The 18,525-nt window shown below is 35.4% G+C and overlaps 1 protein-coding gene across 1 annotated transcript in view; it reads left to right on the top strand.

The window, feature by feature from the left end:
* The window catches only part of LOC129756459 (putative phosphatidate phosphatase), a 55,713-nt gene extending 39,514 nt beyond the window's left edge, over positions 1-16,199 (top strand). The window contains exons 5-7 of the mRNA XM_055753350.1: positions 12,272-12,472; positions 15,266-15,445; positions 15,542-16,199. Of these exons, the coding sequence (XP_055609325.1) occupies positions 12,272-12,472; positions 15,266-15,445; positions 15,542-15,838 (678 nt within the window). The 3' untranslated portion in view covers positions 15,839-16,199. The remainder of the gene's footprint in view (positions 1-12,271; positions 12,473-15,265; positions 15,446-15,541) is intronic.
* Positions 16,200-18,525: the final 2,326 nt, after the last annotated feature.

Here is an 18,525-nt window from a genome sequence, read left to right as displayed (position 1 = left end):
GTTATACTTGATGAATGTTAAAGGTCATTTTTTAAACATTTTTATAGAGAACAAACTGTTAAAAGCTCAGTATAATCAGGTTGATGATAATAATTCGTTTTTTTTATTTCTGTCTAAAGCAAAGTTGCGAAATCCTATTTAATTAAGATTTTATCGAGTGAGGTTCTCCCTTTTTGAATCTCAGCGTGAAACGTTAACGTTGATTGTGAATGAAAGTTTTGATTTTAAAACATCTTTCTGAAGAATGTATTATCATTACTTGTAAGAATTTGATTTGATTTCTGTCTTAGGTTAATGAAAGTTTTACAGGATGAGCAGAAGGTTTTTATGACCAAACTTAGCACTGAAATATGTTGATAAGTCTCGCCCGTATTCAGACGATTAAAGACATGCAAGTTATGAAATTGTATTTCCTACAGTAATATACTTTTAAATCTCTTAAAAACGTTAATGCAAAGCTTTGCAATAATGGAAAAGAATCGCAAACATTGAAATGCCCAAGCCCCAAGAATTCTTCAAAAAACCCCCAATGGCTTAATCTGCTTGCCAGAAAAAAACATTTCAAATCTCCTGGACATTACAAGAAACTAGATTAAAAATTAGTAAAATCTTAAAAGCTAAATATTAACACAAAAAGTACCGCAAAGACAACTAAGCTGAGAAAGACATTCAGAATTAAAATTATAAGGATCCACTGGGCCTAATCTTACAAATTTAGTATCTTTTAATTACCGAAAGTGTTTTGTCAATTTTGCAGCAAAAAGTTTCATGATTTTATTTATAGCATTCGAGATATGTATGCTTTGCATTAACTTGAAGCGGAAACCTTAAAAACAAAGTTGAAATTTATAGGTAGCTATGTAGAGTTTTAATAATGAAGAAAATAGTTTCTTAATCTTCCAAACAAATTAACTTTTAAAATATAAAAATAAAAAAAAAGATTGTAACCAACGAAAAAACCATTCCAATTAAAACGCATGGCATCCCAGCTTATGCAACCGGCTGGAATCGACCACATGTGAAAAGCATTTATAAACCAAATAAAAAAAAATAAAGAAATAATTAAATTTTCCCTTTCAAATGAAAGCGGCGGTTTGTAGCTTCTATCCTAATGGTTAATATTTTTTATTACAATTTAAAAAAGACATTTTAATGTTTTTTTATGCATTTTAAAGATTTTCTTTATCTAGAGAACGAAAGCCGGTTTTATTTGCGCCGGCTCACAGATCTTTTTCAAATATTATCTCGACTCGCGTGATGTTTGAACTTCCCTGTAGGAAATTTCTGAAGTAGAAAACATTATCGTCGCACCAAAAAGTAGGATATGATTCATACCAGCCTATCTAATGTCCGATAAAATACTTATTCTATTAAGAGCGTTTCCAGAAGATTTATAGAATTCAAAATAGAAAAAAGCATATGATGTGTCATTGAATATTAAGATTGATCAAATATTTTTTACTACCATTTGGAGTAATTGAAAAATCGCTTCTTTTGTTAAGCGGCCTTACTTCAAATTTTTTTATTATTATCTTATTAGCTTTAAGACACATGCATCAGAAATGAATTGTTCTTTAATTATCATAACTGGTTTTTTTAAAAGATTTTTGAGAACGTTTAAAAATGCCCTTTAAAAGAAACTCGTGAAACCCTTGGAAAAAACACTGTTCAATTTTAGTAAAATGGCTAGTTTAGACTGTTTATTGATCATTCACAGCCTAGTATATCATTTTGAAGTGGTTTTTGTGAAATCGGGAATGTTAAGGTTGGTTTCAAAAATTGGTTTTCTCTACGGTTGTTCCGGATCTTTTACAGTTTTACAGTGACTATTACTGTCAAAACTTCTGCAGAAAAATGCACCACCAATGAGTAGTTTGGAACAGCGAAGGAATGTCAAGGACCAAGGACGTTAAAAAAAATTCTTTTGAAAAGAGAATTTAAAAAAAATTGAAACAAAGGACAGCTTATCTCGGACATCACGGCTTCAATCATTAAATTTTTCATTTAGTTGATATAAAAAAGTAGGTTTTAATTCTGAATGTATAGATGCATTTTTTTTTTTAATTCATGATCTTTATTAATATTTCCAAATTTAGTTATCCTTCACTCGTACACAACATGCTCTGAAGAAGAGACCGCATGAGATTTGATGACTGATCATAATACAGTTCAACATATGTTATTTTTTTTATGCCAATTTTTATGTTTAGCTAACCAAGCTTATATAATTGATTTAAAATAGCCAGAAAATCGATTAGAAATATTTCTCCTAATCCCATATTATATTGTTGCTTTTAATTTTGAAAACCAACAAAGCGTCAACGACTGAATTTAATTTTTTTTTCATTCAAGTAGTCTTGACTATGACATTATGTTATAAATTGTTTAGTACCAAAGCGCCGTATTTGCAAATGATATTATAAAACTAAAGTGTTGTTCTCAACATTTATAAGGTAGTGTGTTGTGTACATAGACACTTTTTGAAACATAGGTATCACGAGCTTTAACACTTTCGTTATTAAAAAGTTTCCATAAACTCCAATCATCGCTTTTGTATTTTTTTTATATCGAAGCGTTTGGAGTCGTTCAACTTGGCGTGTCGCTAGTGTGAAAAGCTAATCACAATCTATGATACATTCAAATACTCCATGGATTCGTTACAAATTTAACTGTCGTCAAAAAATAGTAGGGGAAAAAGTGGGGAATATAGCTGAAGATTTCTCTAATGGGATTCTGGATTTCTGATTTTTTTCTAGATGTGATGTTCAGTGAATTTCGTTTGACATCGAAAGCTTGGAGCATCACAACGAAATTCATTGTGCTGCTTGATTGATACTCATCACGGTGAGTATCAATATAAAATGATTATCTGAAAACTTGCAACTCTGTTACACGTTGAACTTTAGACAATTAATCACTCGAGTGCATCTACAAGTCTGGAAGACTGTATCACTTTGAATAATGATATCAACATGACAGAACCGATTTTATGAAGGCGGGTCCAATCTATACAAATATTATGTTTCAATAGCTTCACAACTAACTGTGTTTGAAAAGGTACAGCATAAATCTCGATTCGCCTTGATACTGAATCCAGAACCCCATTTAAGGTGCAAGATTACTAGCACAACTATTTGCTGAAAATTTTAAATAGTAAATCAAATCTTGGTTTAATAGTTAATTGCACTCCGAAGTTAGTTCTTTAACGTTTAGTAATCTCAGGTTTCAGTTTTTTTTGCGTATCTAGATGATGATGAGGATGGTCCCACTTCATTAAAGCATACGTTTGAGCTGGTCAAGTTATCTTTTAGATAATTTTAATATAAATGAATGTTCTTTCAGAATCAGTAGATATCAAATGAAATTTAAAAAAAAACCGACTGATTTCTTTTTTGCGCTTGCAATGCAGATTCAAAGGTCCTTTTTTAACAGAATGTATACAGTCCCCCCACATTCATGGGTCACACACAATAGTTAGTCACCGATCATCAGAAATCAGAACCATTGATATCTAGTGAAATAAAAGAAATTATTTTATATTATTATTTTTAGTTAATCGACAATATTATCAAAATGCATTAAAAAATTTATTTGTGCGTTTGATAACAGTAAAATTGCTGTTTGAATACTTTTTCTCATAGGTGAACTATGAGCAATCGAACTATCGCATAAAATTCCAATGTTATAAGGTTGACATCGTAAACCGTTAAGCCCCTTATGCGGATATTTCAAAGATTCCAACCAAATAAATTGGTCCCTTCAAAGCACAACGGACGAGTTTACATTTTCCAAGCGAAACTGAGCGAATTAAATGCGAAAATTCAATATTATTTGGTAAAATAAAAGTGACCCATAATTGTTACAGAATCCACCAAGTTCCACACAATCATGGGTCACTTTTTCGCAAGCAAAACAAAACATTTCTTGGTTGCTACCTAAACCCAATTGCCCCTTGAATGTATAGGTACTATCGAAGAATGCCCCTGAATGTTTGCCAGAAACTTGTTGATTTTCATGTTGATATTCGGGTGTTGCTATGGACTTCTATGTGACTAATAATTGTGGGCCATTTGACTAATAATTGTAACAAGCTACAATTTTGACCTAAAATTGTGGTTTTGAAAAACGTTGATTGTTTCGGTAAATTACGTTATTTTTTAACAAAATTGAAAATACAAACATATTTGAAATCAAAGAGGAAGTATTTAATGACTGAAATTCATGCAAAGCTTGATATTTGGTCAACTAACACCCGAATAAACGAAAATGTTGTGGTAAAAGGATACGTTCATTGACTAATGATTGTGGGGGGACTGCAAAATTACAGAAAAACTGTTTTGGATTTCAGATGGAAAAGTTGGCTTGGCTCGAGTGCGGTCGCATATTTTCCGCGGTCGTGTTTTGCTTCGTGATTCTTCCAAATTTTATTTTTCCTCCATTTTTTATGACCAAGTTTCAATGATTTTGTTAGTGCGGTTAATTCTTTTATACCGGTCGATTCTTCAAGTGGAGTACAATGGAGTGCAACTAAACTAGAGCTGGTACTTCGACTCCCGAACCTTATAACGAGAGCCCCGACACACTTCCGTTTCGTTAGCGGGTGGCTTAAGCGCCACTTCCTTACGGAAGACCACCCACCTAGTCTTGGTTTGCCCAGCTGAATGAGACTCGGACGTGAGTTCCTTTTTTGGTTCCCTATTTTGGGAAAGAAGCAGAAGGGTCTCTGAAAAGGGATCCGTACTTCGGCTTCGAATTCGAATCCGCCCCGAAAACGAGAACAGCCCGCAAAATCACGGAAAGGGGGATCATTCGTTGCTCGCTAAAAAGTTGAACCAGAGAAGCTGAAAACTAACGGACGAATTCCAAACCTCTTAACCTGCTCAGGATGAGAAAAGACCGTGATTGGATTCGCAGCCAATCACCGCTGTAAAGAAAGTAAACGCAACAACGAATAGCTTGTGACCCCCTTCCCAATGCCCCAATTATGTCATCATCCCTCTAGTGTTTCCGGTCCAAAATGCCTGAGACGATTTAGTTAGCATTTATTGGGTCCCTTTTATTTCGGCCTCCACTGTCGTGTGTTAGTTTTACAATTTCGTTTTGGTTTTGATTTTCAACTGCTATTGCTGGTGGAGACGCTTGGTTGTTCGTTCGTTTTACGGTGCGCTCGATGATGAAAATTTCTTCATGCAAATGGTTTGATTTTTCATTGCGGGGGTGAAAATTGGCTACTTTTCCGGCTCGCCAGTCCAAATCACATCGATTGCATGTCCAAAAATTGCCGTAGGACGAAATTTGCAAATTGCAACTCAAGCGGCTATAGTTGCATGCCGTTCATAAAAATTGTACATGTACATTGAGCGATCAATCGCTAATAAACAAAGTTGGCCATAGGTGAGTACTCACGTTATTTCCTTATACTAACGGGGGTTTTTGATGTTTCCCTGGTTCTGCTGCCAAGTGCGGTGAACCGCCGATGTGCTCTCCCGGCAGATGCGCTGGTGACGGGCTATCGGCAAAGATGATGAACAGCTATGCAGGTGATAATGGCTGAACGCGTGGTTGGATCTAATGTGATCCCATGCATTCAGCGAAACTTTTTGGCCGAGATCTCCCGGCTGCCACAGCTGGTCGAAGATTTCGTCAAATCGAAGTCTTTTGCGAGGGTGTTTGCAAATGCTAGTATGTAAACGGATTTCGGTTAGGCATTTTCGTTTCCAAAAAGAGGAAAATTCTGCTGACCTAAACCCTTGGCACTGCTGCGTGCCCGTCCGGGGTGTTGTTTCGACAGACGGTTTCCTGGTTGCCTTGGTGGGTTCTGGGTCGTCTCGGGAGGTTTCCGGATCGTCACGGCGGGTTCAACGGTCGATGAACGGCTGCTTGAGAAAGCTGTAGTGGGCTTCTCAAACCTGTCGCAAAAACAAGCGGCGTTTTATATATCGTCCGGCGTTGTACCAGCGTTCTCGCACCTTACCTGGCTGAATAAGCACTTTTTATTCGCTTTTTTGGCACTACACTTTCCTGCTATTTCACCTAAGTGTAAGCTACGCGGAAAACACAAAAAGGGTCTAATTAGTAACCAGAACACTGGTCCACGGATCACAGGTTTGACTATTAAAAATTACCACGCGAATTAAACGGTCTTCACCCTACTGAATTTCAAGATTAAGTGATTCAGGAAGTCGCATTTGCAATCAGCCTTCTTGAATCTAGTTCAACTTCGTACCGGAACTACCCGATACGAAGACCTTATCGAGAAGTTAAACAAACAACTCTCTTTTTCGCGATTTTACAATGCAGCCTTGTTTTCCCCTTCCAAATCCGAGTCCAAAAACCAAACCTTTTCTCTTTCAAACTTAGGTGCACAAAGGCATCCCGAAAGAGGTCATTCACCTGGTGCACAACAAGCTTGCAGTTGGTGATCATCTGGAAGATGACTCTCTAAACCATACTTTCTACTCCAAAAATGTGTCGGGTGATCGAATACATCTACAGGCGCGCTTTGATGTTAATGATGATCAAGTTAATGATTATTTTAGGGTGGTACCTGGCAGGAGGATTTATTCGCTCAACTTTCTTCGTTGATTTTACTCTTTGAAATCTTTATTTTAATTTTATGTACTAAGTGGAGGTATTTTATAAATAATTAATTTTATTGTTGTTGTTTCATTGTATTTAGTTTCTAATTGGCTCTTAGATAAGTAATTTAAATGTTATAAAGGAATTTCTGTTGTTGGTTCTACTAATAGATAGTGTACCCGTTACAACCTATCCAGAACCATTTTGCTTCCAAAGTGCTGTTGGGTTGCAGGTGAACTCTTGACTGATTCGAAATTTTAAGGTATATAAGTATCTGCTTTTTATTTCGTTGGTTCTAACTAACGAGCCTATAGTAAACAAAAAGACGAAATGTCACGATTGGAATTTTTGATTTTCTGTCAGTGTCATTCCAATCGAGCAAAACCAAGCAGTCTTAAAGGCAGCCCTACAGAAGGGTTACAAGCTCATTATTTCAAAAGGGATCAGATTGCGCCTTTTTGTTTACTATAGTTTCTTTAGTTCTAACTACACGGAAAAAAATTGAGTGGTCATCCCAAAGACGCTGTCATGATAATTTTACCATTTCAGCGCTATAGTATTTTCAACCACGAAAAGTTTAACATCGATTTTGTGAAAGTGCGCATGAAACAATATTGAAATTACTATGTACCTGGTAATTTACGATAACTCTCAATGTTTGTTGTCGAAAATACTATGGTCATGATAATTTCATCATCATTTCTATCACAACTACCGTCCGCATAGTAATTTTGACATTGTGGCACCAATTCATATCAACAAAATACTAGGCACATCGTACTTTTGAGAACAAAACATATTTGACTCAAAAACATAAGTGCGTATGATAATTTTACTATGGTAAACATTCTTGTTGTTTACACTAATTCAGGATCATTAATCATCAAACCCGTTTGTAAAAAAAACTAATTTTGAGCTGCTTTATAGTTACATAACTTTGAAAATCATTCCAGAGCATCGGGAGAACACACTAACATTGACCGACGTGTTTCGGAAGTGTGAATTTTCATGTTTCAAATAATGTCATAATGCATGCATGCAAATAAACAAACAAACATACATAGTCATTTTACTATTTAAATCAAGCTCCTCGCTCCTCCTAATCTTTATCATAACACTCACTAGTTTCATCATGAAACATATTAATTTTACTAGGGACAAAGTAAAACAATGCATCATTTCATTGACAATTTTACTAAAATGCAGTCGAATTTACTATGCGCAGCCAAATTGAGCACATGGTAAAATAGCCATGCGTATGGTATTATAAACAACAAAACATATTTGACTCAAAAATATGGTCGCCTGTTGTTCGTTTAAACCACGGATTTAGTAATTTTACTATGCTTTTTTTTTGTGTGTATTTGAATTTCGTTTAATTGGGGTCGGGCGCACTGGTTTTCGACAGCTGAACAAAGTGAACAATGATGCGTGTGAACAACATTTTCTGAATTGAAATACTTGCTAAATTTTCACAAAAACTGGTGTAATAGAGAGTTTGGAAAATTATTCCAGATTCTTCCTGCTCCTACCCCAACCACTTCATCAGCATTTTTCTCCATGGATAACATTAAATTTAACTGTTTAAAAACGTTAGCAAATATAACAAATATATAACAATAAAGCAGTTTTTTATAAAATATGCTTTTTATAGAGTGTTGCCTAGTGAGACATTATTGCTTTGAAACTAACTCAACATAGAGACAATCAACTTGATGAAAATTTCGTATCTTGTTCGTGTTTTAATTGGAAAGTTAAAACTCAAAGAGCCCGTTTCCAGCAAAAAAGTAAAAAGGCCCCAAAAGTCAAATGGGACACTTTTGCGTAATAATAATACTTAGGCTTGGCAAAAGTCATCGTCATGAGGCGTGGAGCTGTGACTGTGAAGCCTCTTGGTTCGTCAAACTCAATTGACTGTTCCTTAACGACCAGTCACTTCGTTTGCCAGTCATTCATTCCCCATTCATTTGAAGCTAAAATAATAACCTAGTCAAGCAATCGCATTCAAATGACCGATGACGAAAAAGAAACGCATATATTATTATTGTTGCTCCTGCCAGCAAGCCGAAGACGACCGAAGAGGAACAAGAAAAGCATTTATTATTATTGTTGCTCCTGCCAGCAAGCTCGTTTTCAGTTTTTATTGCTATTGTTGCTCTCTGCCAGCAACACTGAACTTCGAAAATACAGAAACTTGAGAACTTTCCCCGCCAACCCGAATGAAACTCCCTCCCTACAGGTTTGGCTATTGGAGGCATAACCCAAAGTTAAGCTCTTAAAGGAGAACTCATCCCCCAAAATCTGATACCGCAATAAAATGGAAATCAAAATAAAAAAAAAAATTACAGCTGGTACGGGAATCACACCCAAACCTGCAATGGCTCTGCGATTACCATCTCAGGATGCTAACCGCTCGACCACCGGAGAGTTGTTGAGAGAGGCAGCTACATCATCGTATATGCGAAACTTTCTGCGAATGAAGCGGGAATAAAAGTTATCCCCCAAAAAAAACAGTTCTTCGCTTTGAACCTACCCCCCAAACCTAAATCTGCCATCGATGGAGGTAACAGAATCAGATGCGCTTACAACAAAACCCCCCCAAAAAAAAACAGTTCTCCGCTTGAAGGACAAATTTGGCGTATTGGCAAGCTGTGATTTTTTCACAAACTTAAGTTGTCAATTTTGAACTTAGGTTTGGCGGGTGGCAGTTCTCAAGTTTGGGTATTTTCGATTTTCAGTGAAGTCGTTCAATTAGTTGTACCTGCCGTCAGCAGCCGATCGAAGTGTGAAGAGATTTGCCAGTCACTCTCAGGAGAAATTTTGACCATGTGTAGGAGCTTCGCCAGTCGATGATGGAGAAATGTTGATTGTTGTCGTGCTTTACCCGTCATGCGAGTAGTGAGGCTCCGTCAATTGAGAACAGTGCCAGTCGTGATGATCAAAACTAGTCGGGTCAAGCGTGACGGGCGAAATTTACCATCACTGATAATAATATTTATTTATCCCTATAAAATGGCAGTGTGGAATATTACAAATATATTGAAAATAAAGATTTTGATCCAATGATCAACTTTTGCGAAGACCTCGATCGAGTAATTCCGACTCCCAAGAAACAAGTTATGGAAATTTTCTTTTAGTTTATTTCTCCCTGTCTCGTGGAATATGGGAATGTTGAGGTTATTTTCAAGGAAATTTAACCAAAATAATCCTTAGTTATTTCTTAAAGAATTATTGAAAACGGTCTACAGTTTCCAGCAAAGTTGTAGAATACACTGAAATCTTTAATATCAAAAACTCAAACACGTTTATTTGTAATTCCAGAAACAATTTGTTGCATTGAGTTTTAAAAAATTAGTGGAATTTCATTTTATGAAGCATTGATTCTCTGAAACTATAATATTTCTATATAAATTTTGAACGCTTGCTTGAATAAATTGATTAACTGGTTAATCGCCGCGATGAATTGTTTGATGTTATCATCGACTTTTTTCGGCGAAAATAAAAACGAAATTACTTGAAAGTTGGTCCAAACGTTTCGAGCTACTTTTGGCGTTTCGCTCCTCCTCAGTGGACCTTAAAATTAATTTTATTAATAGTATAATTTTCCATTTTACAAGAACTAATTATCTTACTTTATCTACCGATCGTCGTATTGTTATTCGCTGTCTGTTGTTTGTTTTTGATGTTATGTTTACATTGATCTGTCAGTGTCTTGATCTTTGATAAAATGGAGTTGTATGCTGATTTGAAGTTAATTGAATCTTTCTGTTTGTTAACAACGTCGTTGTCGCCCCTAATTTTAATGTGAAACATTTCTGCACAGATTCTGGTGTTGTACTTCGAGACTTTTTCTAAAATTTTGGTATTTTTAAAATCAAAAACACGACCGTACTCGATACTATGTTGTGCAAGTCCGGTTCCTCTTATTTTTTGTTTTTAACATCGTTTTTATGTTGTTCCAATCTTTTTTGTAAGAATTGACTTGTTTCTCCAATGTAGGATTTTTCACATCCTCCACATTTTATGTTATAAACCACATTTGCTGTTTTATCTTTTGGTATTTTGTCTTTAGTTTTTGTGAAAATAGTGTTCTTACATTTGTTTAAAGATTGGAAGGCTACATTAATATCGTATTGTTTAAAATATCTGGCTAGTTTCTCACCTAGACCTGCACAGTATGGAATTGTAATAAAATTTTTGGGTTGCTCATTTTCTGTTTCACTCAGACTGTTGTACATTTTGTGGGTTCGTTCTTTTATAATTTTTGTAACAAGTTGTTGAGGATAGTTATTTATTTTCAAAATATTCTGTACTGTTCTTAGTGTTCCATCTCTATAGTTCACATTAGACAATTTTAAAGCTCTATCAACTAATGCTACCACTGTGTTAATTTTGTGTGAAAATGGACTTACAGATCCAAAATCCAAATATCGGCCTTTCTCGTACTTCGGAAACCACTTGAATAAAGGGTAATCATGAATTCAAAATCAGTTTTTTTTGTGTTGGTTGATCATTCATCAGCTATCATTGATTGAATAAACTCAAAACTGGTTAATTTCGAAATTTTCAAATGGCATATCCCCAAAACTAGATGTTATAGAAAAAATCTGTCAAACGATTCAAATTCAGGACGCCAAAATATTTTATATTTAGTTACAAAAATGCTGTTCCCCTGTGTTATCTTTTATCGTTCTTAAGTCTTTTGATCATATAAAGGAATTGTAAACTGTTATTAGGTCAGAATATTTAAGAAACACATATCCAAAACAGCTTTCAGAAAAAAAAAGATTTATTGAGTAAATTGAGTAATCAGAATTCGTTATCTGGAATCAGCTTTTGAGAAATCCCTTATAAAACCTTATAAAGTAGTTTTGATCCTGTCTAGAAAACCTCTTTAAGAAGGGCCTTTTTATCACTTGAAATGTTTACAAAACTTAACGTTGTTTTATAACAGAGTTTTATAGCAGCTTTGCAGTCTCTTTTAGAATCTTCATAAAAGCTTCCCCAAAAATAAACGTACGGTTATTAATTGTTATAATAGAGTGATTCTGTGGGTATGTGCGGTTCTTTTTAATACCATTTAGGTTTGATTGAAAACCCAAATCCATGCGAACACAATCATGTCTCGAGTAATTTACTTTCTCTTTACCCTCCAGCAGCACTCAAATGCGACAATATTTCATTTTCCTACCTCAGAAGAGAACTCATGAACCTTAATTTCTTCACCGATAAATTTTATGCAATTGAATTAAAGCAAAGATAAATATGGCATGAACAATTCAATTAAAAAATCAGCGTGCAGCGGGCGGATTATTCACGCCGCGCCGTCTCGTTAAACTAACCACTTCGCAGCGCCGAACCGTACACCACATTTCACCCATAACTAAGCCATTGCTGGTCACAGTGTCACGGTATGTCATATTAATCTTGTTCATCATTGAATTTCCGCTTTTTCTCTCCCTCGGGTGACTCGGTTCAGCCCAGAGACAGCATCCAAACTGTCTCACACATGTGGTCCCCAGCAACCCAACAGAATTGAAACCGCAATCGTGGGCCCACGGAATTGAACACCGTTACCGCTTACAATGAAAATATACACATATTCAACACTGAACCCTTTCTCGCAGCTTATAGCCCACTCGAATAAATGTTTATATTTTGTTTTTTTTCCTGTCTCCCTATTCACTTCCAGATACTCGGAACTGAGCTGATCCGATCGCACGTGAAAAAGCAGGATGCACAGCCGCTCAAGGTGTACAGCTTCAACATTCCGTCTTGGGTAGTGGAATCGTACAAGTCTATTGGAATTTTTGGCTTTGGGGCTGCCTGCAGCCAGCTGTTGACCGATGTAGGGAAATACACAATCGGGCGGTTACGGCCTCACTTTTTCGATGTAAGTAAGCATCGATGCGAACATAAACCCCTCTATTCGACAGCAATCAATCAATTAATGCATGAATTATGGGACACAGGAAAACATAATTTAGAAAAACTGACTGACCTTTTTAATTTGACAATTTGTTATTAGGGATGAAGAGAATTATGTACAGGAATCTCATTGAAATTTTATGTTTTCTCTCACTATCACTTATCACAATCACAATTACCCTCAGCATTAATAAAAGCTTGCCATCTTCGCGGACAAGATTTTGCGCATATTCCTCAGAAAACGATCTCCAAATTTTGTGAATCTGGCGACAAGCTGCCTCAAATACAAGGTCGATTCTTAAGCTTCATTTTTATTTGAGCCTAAACGTTTTCAATTGGATTGGCGGTATCAGGCGACTGAGACGGCCAATCCAAAGTCACGACATCCTTTTGCTCTTTCCACGAGCGACAAGCCTTGCTTCGATGTTTCGGGTTGTTGTCCTCCTGGAAAATCCTAGAAAAATGCTGAAAACGTATTGCAAACAGTAGTCAGCTGATTCATTTTCACAGCCAAAGACAAACACAACAACTTAAAAGCGTGTTTTCTCGAAATAAACTTTTATGCATTGAAACTAGGCATTCCAGAATTGTTTTCGCACTTAGCCGGGCCGGGCAGTTCCAGGCATATTTTTTTTAAATGAACTTATTAAAAACCGGGCAATTGCTTTAAATTTTTCCATTTTAACAAATCTGAGCAAATTTCAGACAATGATCCAAAAAATTAAGGAAAAAGTGAAGAAAATTTATTTCAAAATATTTTTTTTCGAACCACATCAGCAGTGTTTAATTAAAGTGTTTGAAATTTCAAGGCAAATCAAGGCAGTATCCAAAATTTCATTGAAAAACCGAGCAAACCGGATAAATCCGGGCAACATGGAAGGCTAATCTTATACCCCTTTGGCTCCAAGGGCCTCAAATACGATTCCCAAAAGCGCCTTTCTTTTATTCAAAAGATGACATTCCTCGAAACTAATTCATTTTTCGTTTGATTTCATGATACTTTTCTTCACTTTAAAGTCGTTTTTATTTTAATTGGAAAGGATTCTTTCTTTGGTTCTATTAATGTGGTCCTAAAAATTCTAGTACTTCCAGATTTCTTTCGTTTGAAAATTTGTGACAAATTATTAATTGATTTTACTGAAATATGCATTTTTGTATGTTTTAAATTTAAATTACTTAATCTCATTATTGTTTAAAAATGAGAATTTATTGACCATTCGTTATGTCTCGTATTGGTTATCTAACTAAGCTCTCAGGACAACATTTTTAGATGTTGCAGCCAATCTTTAATGAAAAAGTAGAAGAAATTCTAATTATTTTATTTTATTATTTAAATTTTAAACCTTATCGTGGAGGTTATTAACTTGAAATCATGCTTACAATAAACGACTTTAAAATTTATGTACAAAGCATAGAAAGTATTCACTGTTAGATATCGAACTATGTTTGTTGGCAGAAAGTTCCATTGCAATCGCTTAGCCGGAGTCGTAATCAGTCCTACAGTAACCGCTTCAAATTGTTTTAATAAAATTTGTTACGTTGACGTTGTTTTAAGTGAGATACTGAAAGAGCTACCTACAGTGACCGAAACAAGAGTAGTACCCCTGTGTTTTGCTCGTGAATGCCTGAGAAAAATTTCGTTAAAACACTTGAAAACCTGGTGGAATTCTAGGAATCGCCTAAAAATGTAGACATTTCGTGATTCGAAAAAATGTTTGTTTGTTTCGAAAAATAAAATCATCCTAATGAAAAAATTTTCACATTGAATTTTAGTTTAAAAAATCTATAATTTCAAATTAAATTTTTCGATTTCAAGATCATGTATCAAACATTATTAAAATTCGGTTAAATACTTAATTTACTTGAATCAAAGATAATTGGGTTTTGTTTCAATGTACACAAGGGCTTTGAATCAAAAAGGGTTTTTTTTTTGTCTTTTGCGCTTTTTTCGCTGCGTGCACTATACAGTTAGTCACAAAATTGATCGTACAACTACATTGTTCTCTGTAAAACTGAGTTCAAGGCGTAACTTTTAAACGGTGCAAAGTAAAAAAAACTCAGTAGAACATCAAATCAGTCAAAGTAGAACTTCGAATTACAGAAACTAGCAAATCAAGCATCGAGTGCGTGTAACGGCGAGACGCCAATTTTGGTGTCAAGGATGGCAAGTGAAATTGTTGGGATCAGAGGGGCTAGTTTAAGTGATTTTTTTTTCCAAAAAAATAGGTGACTATTTTACCTGTGTGACTGTGGGTTTAACAAACCAGGGTCATTCTTCCCTAATTTATTATAAATTTATTTATTCAACAATGTCATCAGGATTCAGTCACCCTTAACTTTCAAAATATATCGCTTCACGAATAAATTTTTAATTGGTATACAGGATCGAGTAACGTTGCTGTCAGAAACTGTGAAAAAACTGCGAGTTTATTATTTTTTACAAAAAAAGATATCTAATATTAAAACTTAAAACAGGACCTAGTCACCCCATTCTCTCCTTTTGTTTGACGACGTTACTGTGCTAAAATTCATCGTAAAAAATTGCTTAAAAATTGTTTTAGGTGTTAGAGTACTAACTATATGTATGCTTAAACTTAATACGAACTCTAGCGATTTTTTCACTACATAATAGGATAGAGAGATAAAGAAAGATATGACACTGACATTCTGGACTGAATAATTTTCCAACTTTAACATCCTCTGAATCATCGCTTGAAAAATCTGTTAACATTTTAACAATTGTTACTGTTTGTTTTAGGTCTGCAATCCCGTAATGCCAGATGGTACAAATTGTAAGGACCCAGTAAATCAGGGCCGATACATCGAAGATTTCAAGTGTAGTGCCGAAAAGTCTACACCTCGAATGCTGAAAGAGATGCGCCTATCATTCCCAAGCGGACATTCCAGTTTCTCCATGTACACCCTAGTGTATTGCGCTGTAAGTTTCAAATATTTTTTAAAAATATTGTTTGGAACTACACTAATTTTCAAATTTACAATTCAAATTCTTTAATTGTCCATTTTTTTCTTCCAGATCTATCTGCAATCGCGGATGAATTGGCGGGGCTCGAAACTATTGAAACACTTTCTGCAATTTTCGCTGATCCTGTTGGCGTGGTACACCTGCCTGAGTCGGATTTCCGACTACAAACACCACTGGTCCGACGTGTTAGCCGGTGCTGTGCTAGGATCAACGGTCGCCATCGTCGTGTCCAACTACTGTTCAGATTTGTTCGACGCCCGACGGAAGCAGACGCTAGCCTTGCCACAAACTCGATACGAACTGAGCCCCAACCACACGATGTCCAACGGGTCGAACCAAGAGCGGTAGAACGAAGCGTGATATTTTCCTTCAAGTTCCTTCAAAGCTGAGGGAAACCCCCCACTAATACTATATTTATTATATAGTAATAAATTTTATTTATTTTTTGTAACGAGTTGAAGCAGCCATAAGACAGTTTTTCGTACTATTGATCAGCAGCTTGGGGTAGCTAAACTTGAAGTTTTTGAAACTGTGCTGCATTTAGTAAGATAAATCAAACCAACTATTCTTTTTCTGCAATACAGTACACGTACATCAAGAGTGAGAAAAGATTCAATTACGAGTGTATTGTTTGTTATGTTGCATGCAACACATGCAGTGAAATTGTATTTTGTACTACTTAGCAATAAACAATCTTAATAAGGAAAAATGTTTTTTTTTTTCTGTACGTTTCGTTTTTAACTGACAAAATCCCAGGGAAAACACTAGAAATGGCGTTAGTAAACTTATTCGCTAAAAATAAATGTATAATGTGAGCTCTCTACAAAAGCTGGTCGTTTCAATAAGATTTGAAAAAATAAATCATTTTTTTAATTTACAACTAGTTTATTGAAGGCCTTTTACTTTTACATAGTTTCAATTTGCCGAATGTATTCGTTTCACTAGATTAGTAGAGAAGGGGACCGTAATAGTCACGGCGACTCAACTGTTAGAAATTTTTAACTAAGGGAAAGGAGGGGGTTTATAGGAGGGTATCCTTCAATAACAGTTTTCCATTAGGGTTCGGTGGTGGCCTCCTGAAACTGAAGTTTCGTTAGCTACGGTTTGGTATCGGTTTCCATCCTTCTGGCCCGCCTTCTTTACGTTTGTGTCGAACCCGTGGGGAAAAAAATCATTATTCATTATTAATTTGAAATAGGTGAGGCGATATTCTAATCAATATCAACCTTTTAAAACTTTTTAATAAAAAAATTGGTAAAAAGCAACGGTATTTTTGTGAAAAAATGTCTAAGTTTGCACTTGCCCCGTTTATGGGGGCAAGTGCAAACGCAATACTTTTTCCAAACAAATTCACAGATCGTATCGATCCTAAAATACATTAAATACATGTTCCGGTATGTTTTATCAACTTTTATCGATATATTTACTGGTTTCCTGCAATATAAATTATTTTCTGGGACTCCAGTTTTGCTGACTGCTATTTTGAGAAAAAGACCTTCATTTTTCGAGGCATCACAAAATTTTGAATATCCGCTTCAGATACAATACTTTAGATACCCCTTCTGACCATTTTAATATAATGCTGAACCATTTTGGTGATGAATTTTTTGAAATGGCTGATTTTACATGGCTTCAAGGTGCGTTTGCACTTGCCCCACAGTGTGGGTTGACAAGAGTGAATATTATTTTCACAAATTTTAGGGTGTCATGAAAATTTATCATAAATTTTCCGCTTTCACTCAAGGAATATATAAAGGAGGTAGTGCCGAGGCAGCCTTGCTTTAGTATTAGTACCGCCTGTGACGTCACTGTTGCCAATAATCTGTGAATTTATATGGAATTTTTTCAATGTTTGTTAGCAATTAAAAAAAAAAGAAGATTTTTTCAACTTTGAAGGCACACAATTCTAGAAATATTATTGTTCTTCAAGACTGATACTAAAAAAGTTGAATGTAGTAATTGTTTTGCTTTAATTCAGACGATTGAAGTTGCTGAGGTATCCTAACTCAAAGTGACAAAACTTGATAATTAGTTCAAAATTTTGCTTATAAATGTTGAAATCAGTTAGGTTTGAACCGTTGATAAAATAAAATAACCAAAAATAGTATTTTTCGAATCCAACCACAATCTTTTATTGGAATTTAGTAAACCAAAGTTGCAATGGTTTTATTGGGGTTAATTGTTCTAAATTAGAAATTCATATGGTACACCATGTTAGATTTAAATCATGACGATGAGGTGCACTGCCATAAACTACCAATCAGAAAGAGGAAAATTATTAATTTTGCTCGTTTCACATAGAGCAGGCATGTTAAACTATGGGTTCGCGGGCCGCATGCGGCCCGCGGCCTTGGTCAATGCGGCCCGCGTAGCCCCGTCTTAAATTGTCAGAAAAAAACCACTGATTTTTATGTAAAATATTACTGCAAAAAAAACTAAAACTGAATGTACCGATTTAACAGATTTTGTCTGTGGCCCTCTACGTCATACAAAATTTTTAATGCGGGCCCGCACACCTAAATGAGTTTGACATGCCTGACACAGAGCATGACTGTGCATTCAATAACAAATTCAAGAATAATACACACTGCAGTCTAATAAACACAAAGAAACCTCAAAGCACAATCAACTAGTGGCCTTACAACATAATCCGAATCAAATTGGATTTTAATTTAGTTCTTTAATGTGTTTAACATTGAAATTTGAGTTCTACCAGTATAAACCTTCGACAGCTTGGCAACAGTGACGTCACGTAAAAAATCCAATATGGCTCTCGGCACTACCTTCTTTCAATATTCTTTGGCTTTCACTTGAATATCAGTCTCAAACACTCACCTTTCAACGAAAATTCGAATTTTAATGCCCTTTTTTGTAGCCAAAATATGAAAAACAAAAACACACTGTTCATGTCTAGTACGTACTTGAATTCGTGTGTAATGAAACAGTGGAGTGTTTTTAGTGAAAAATTTAAAGAAAGTATAGTTTATCTATGTCAGATTGTTTGTTTGGGCCAAAACAACGTATTCTAGAAGAAG

This window comes from Uranotaenia lowii, chromosome 3 (genome assembly GCF_029784155.1).
Source record: "Uranotaenia lowii strain MFRU-FL chromosome 3, ASM2978415v1, whole genome shotgun sequence".
Classification (NCBI taxonomy): Eukaryota; Metazoa; Arthropoda; class Insecta; order Diptera; family Culicidae; genus Uranotaenia; species Uranotaenia lowii.
This window is presented reverse-complemented; position numbering and strand designations above follow the sequence as displayed.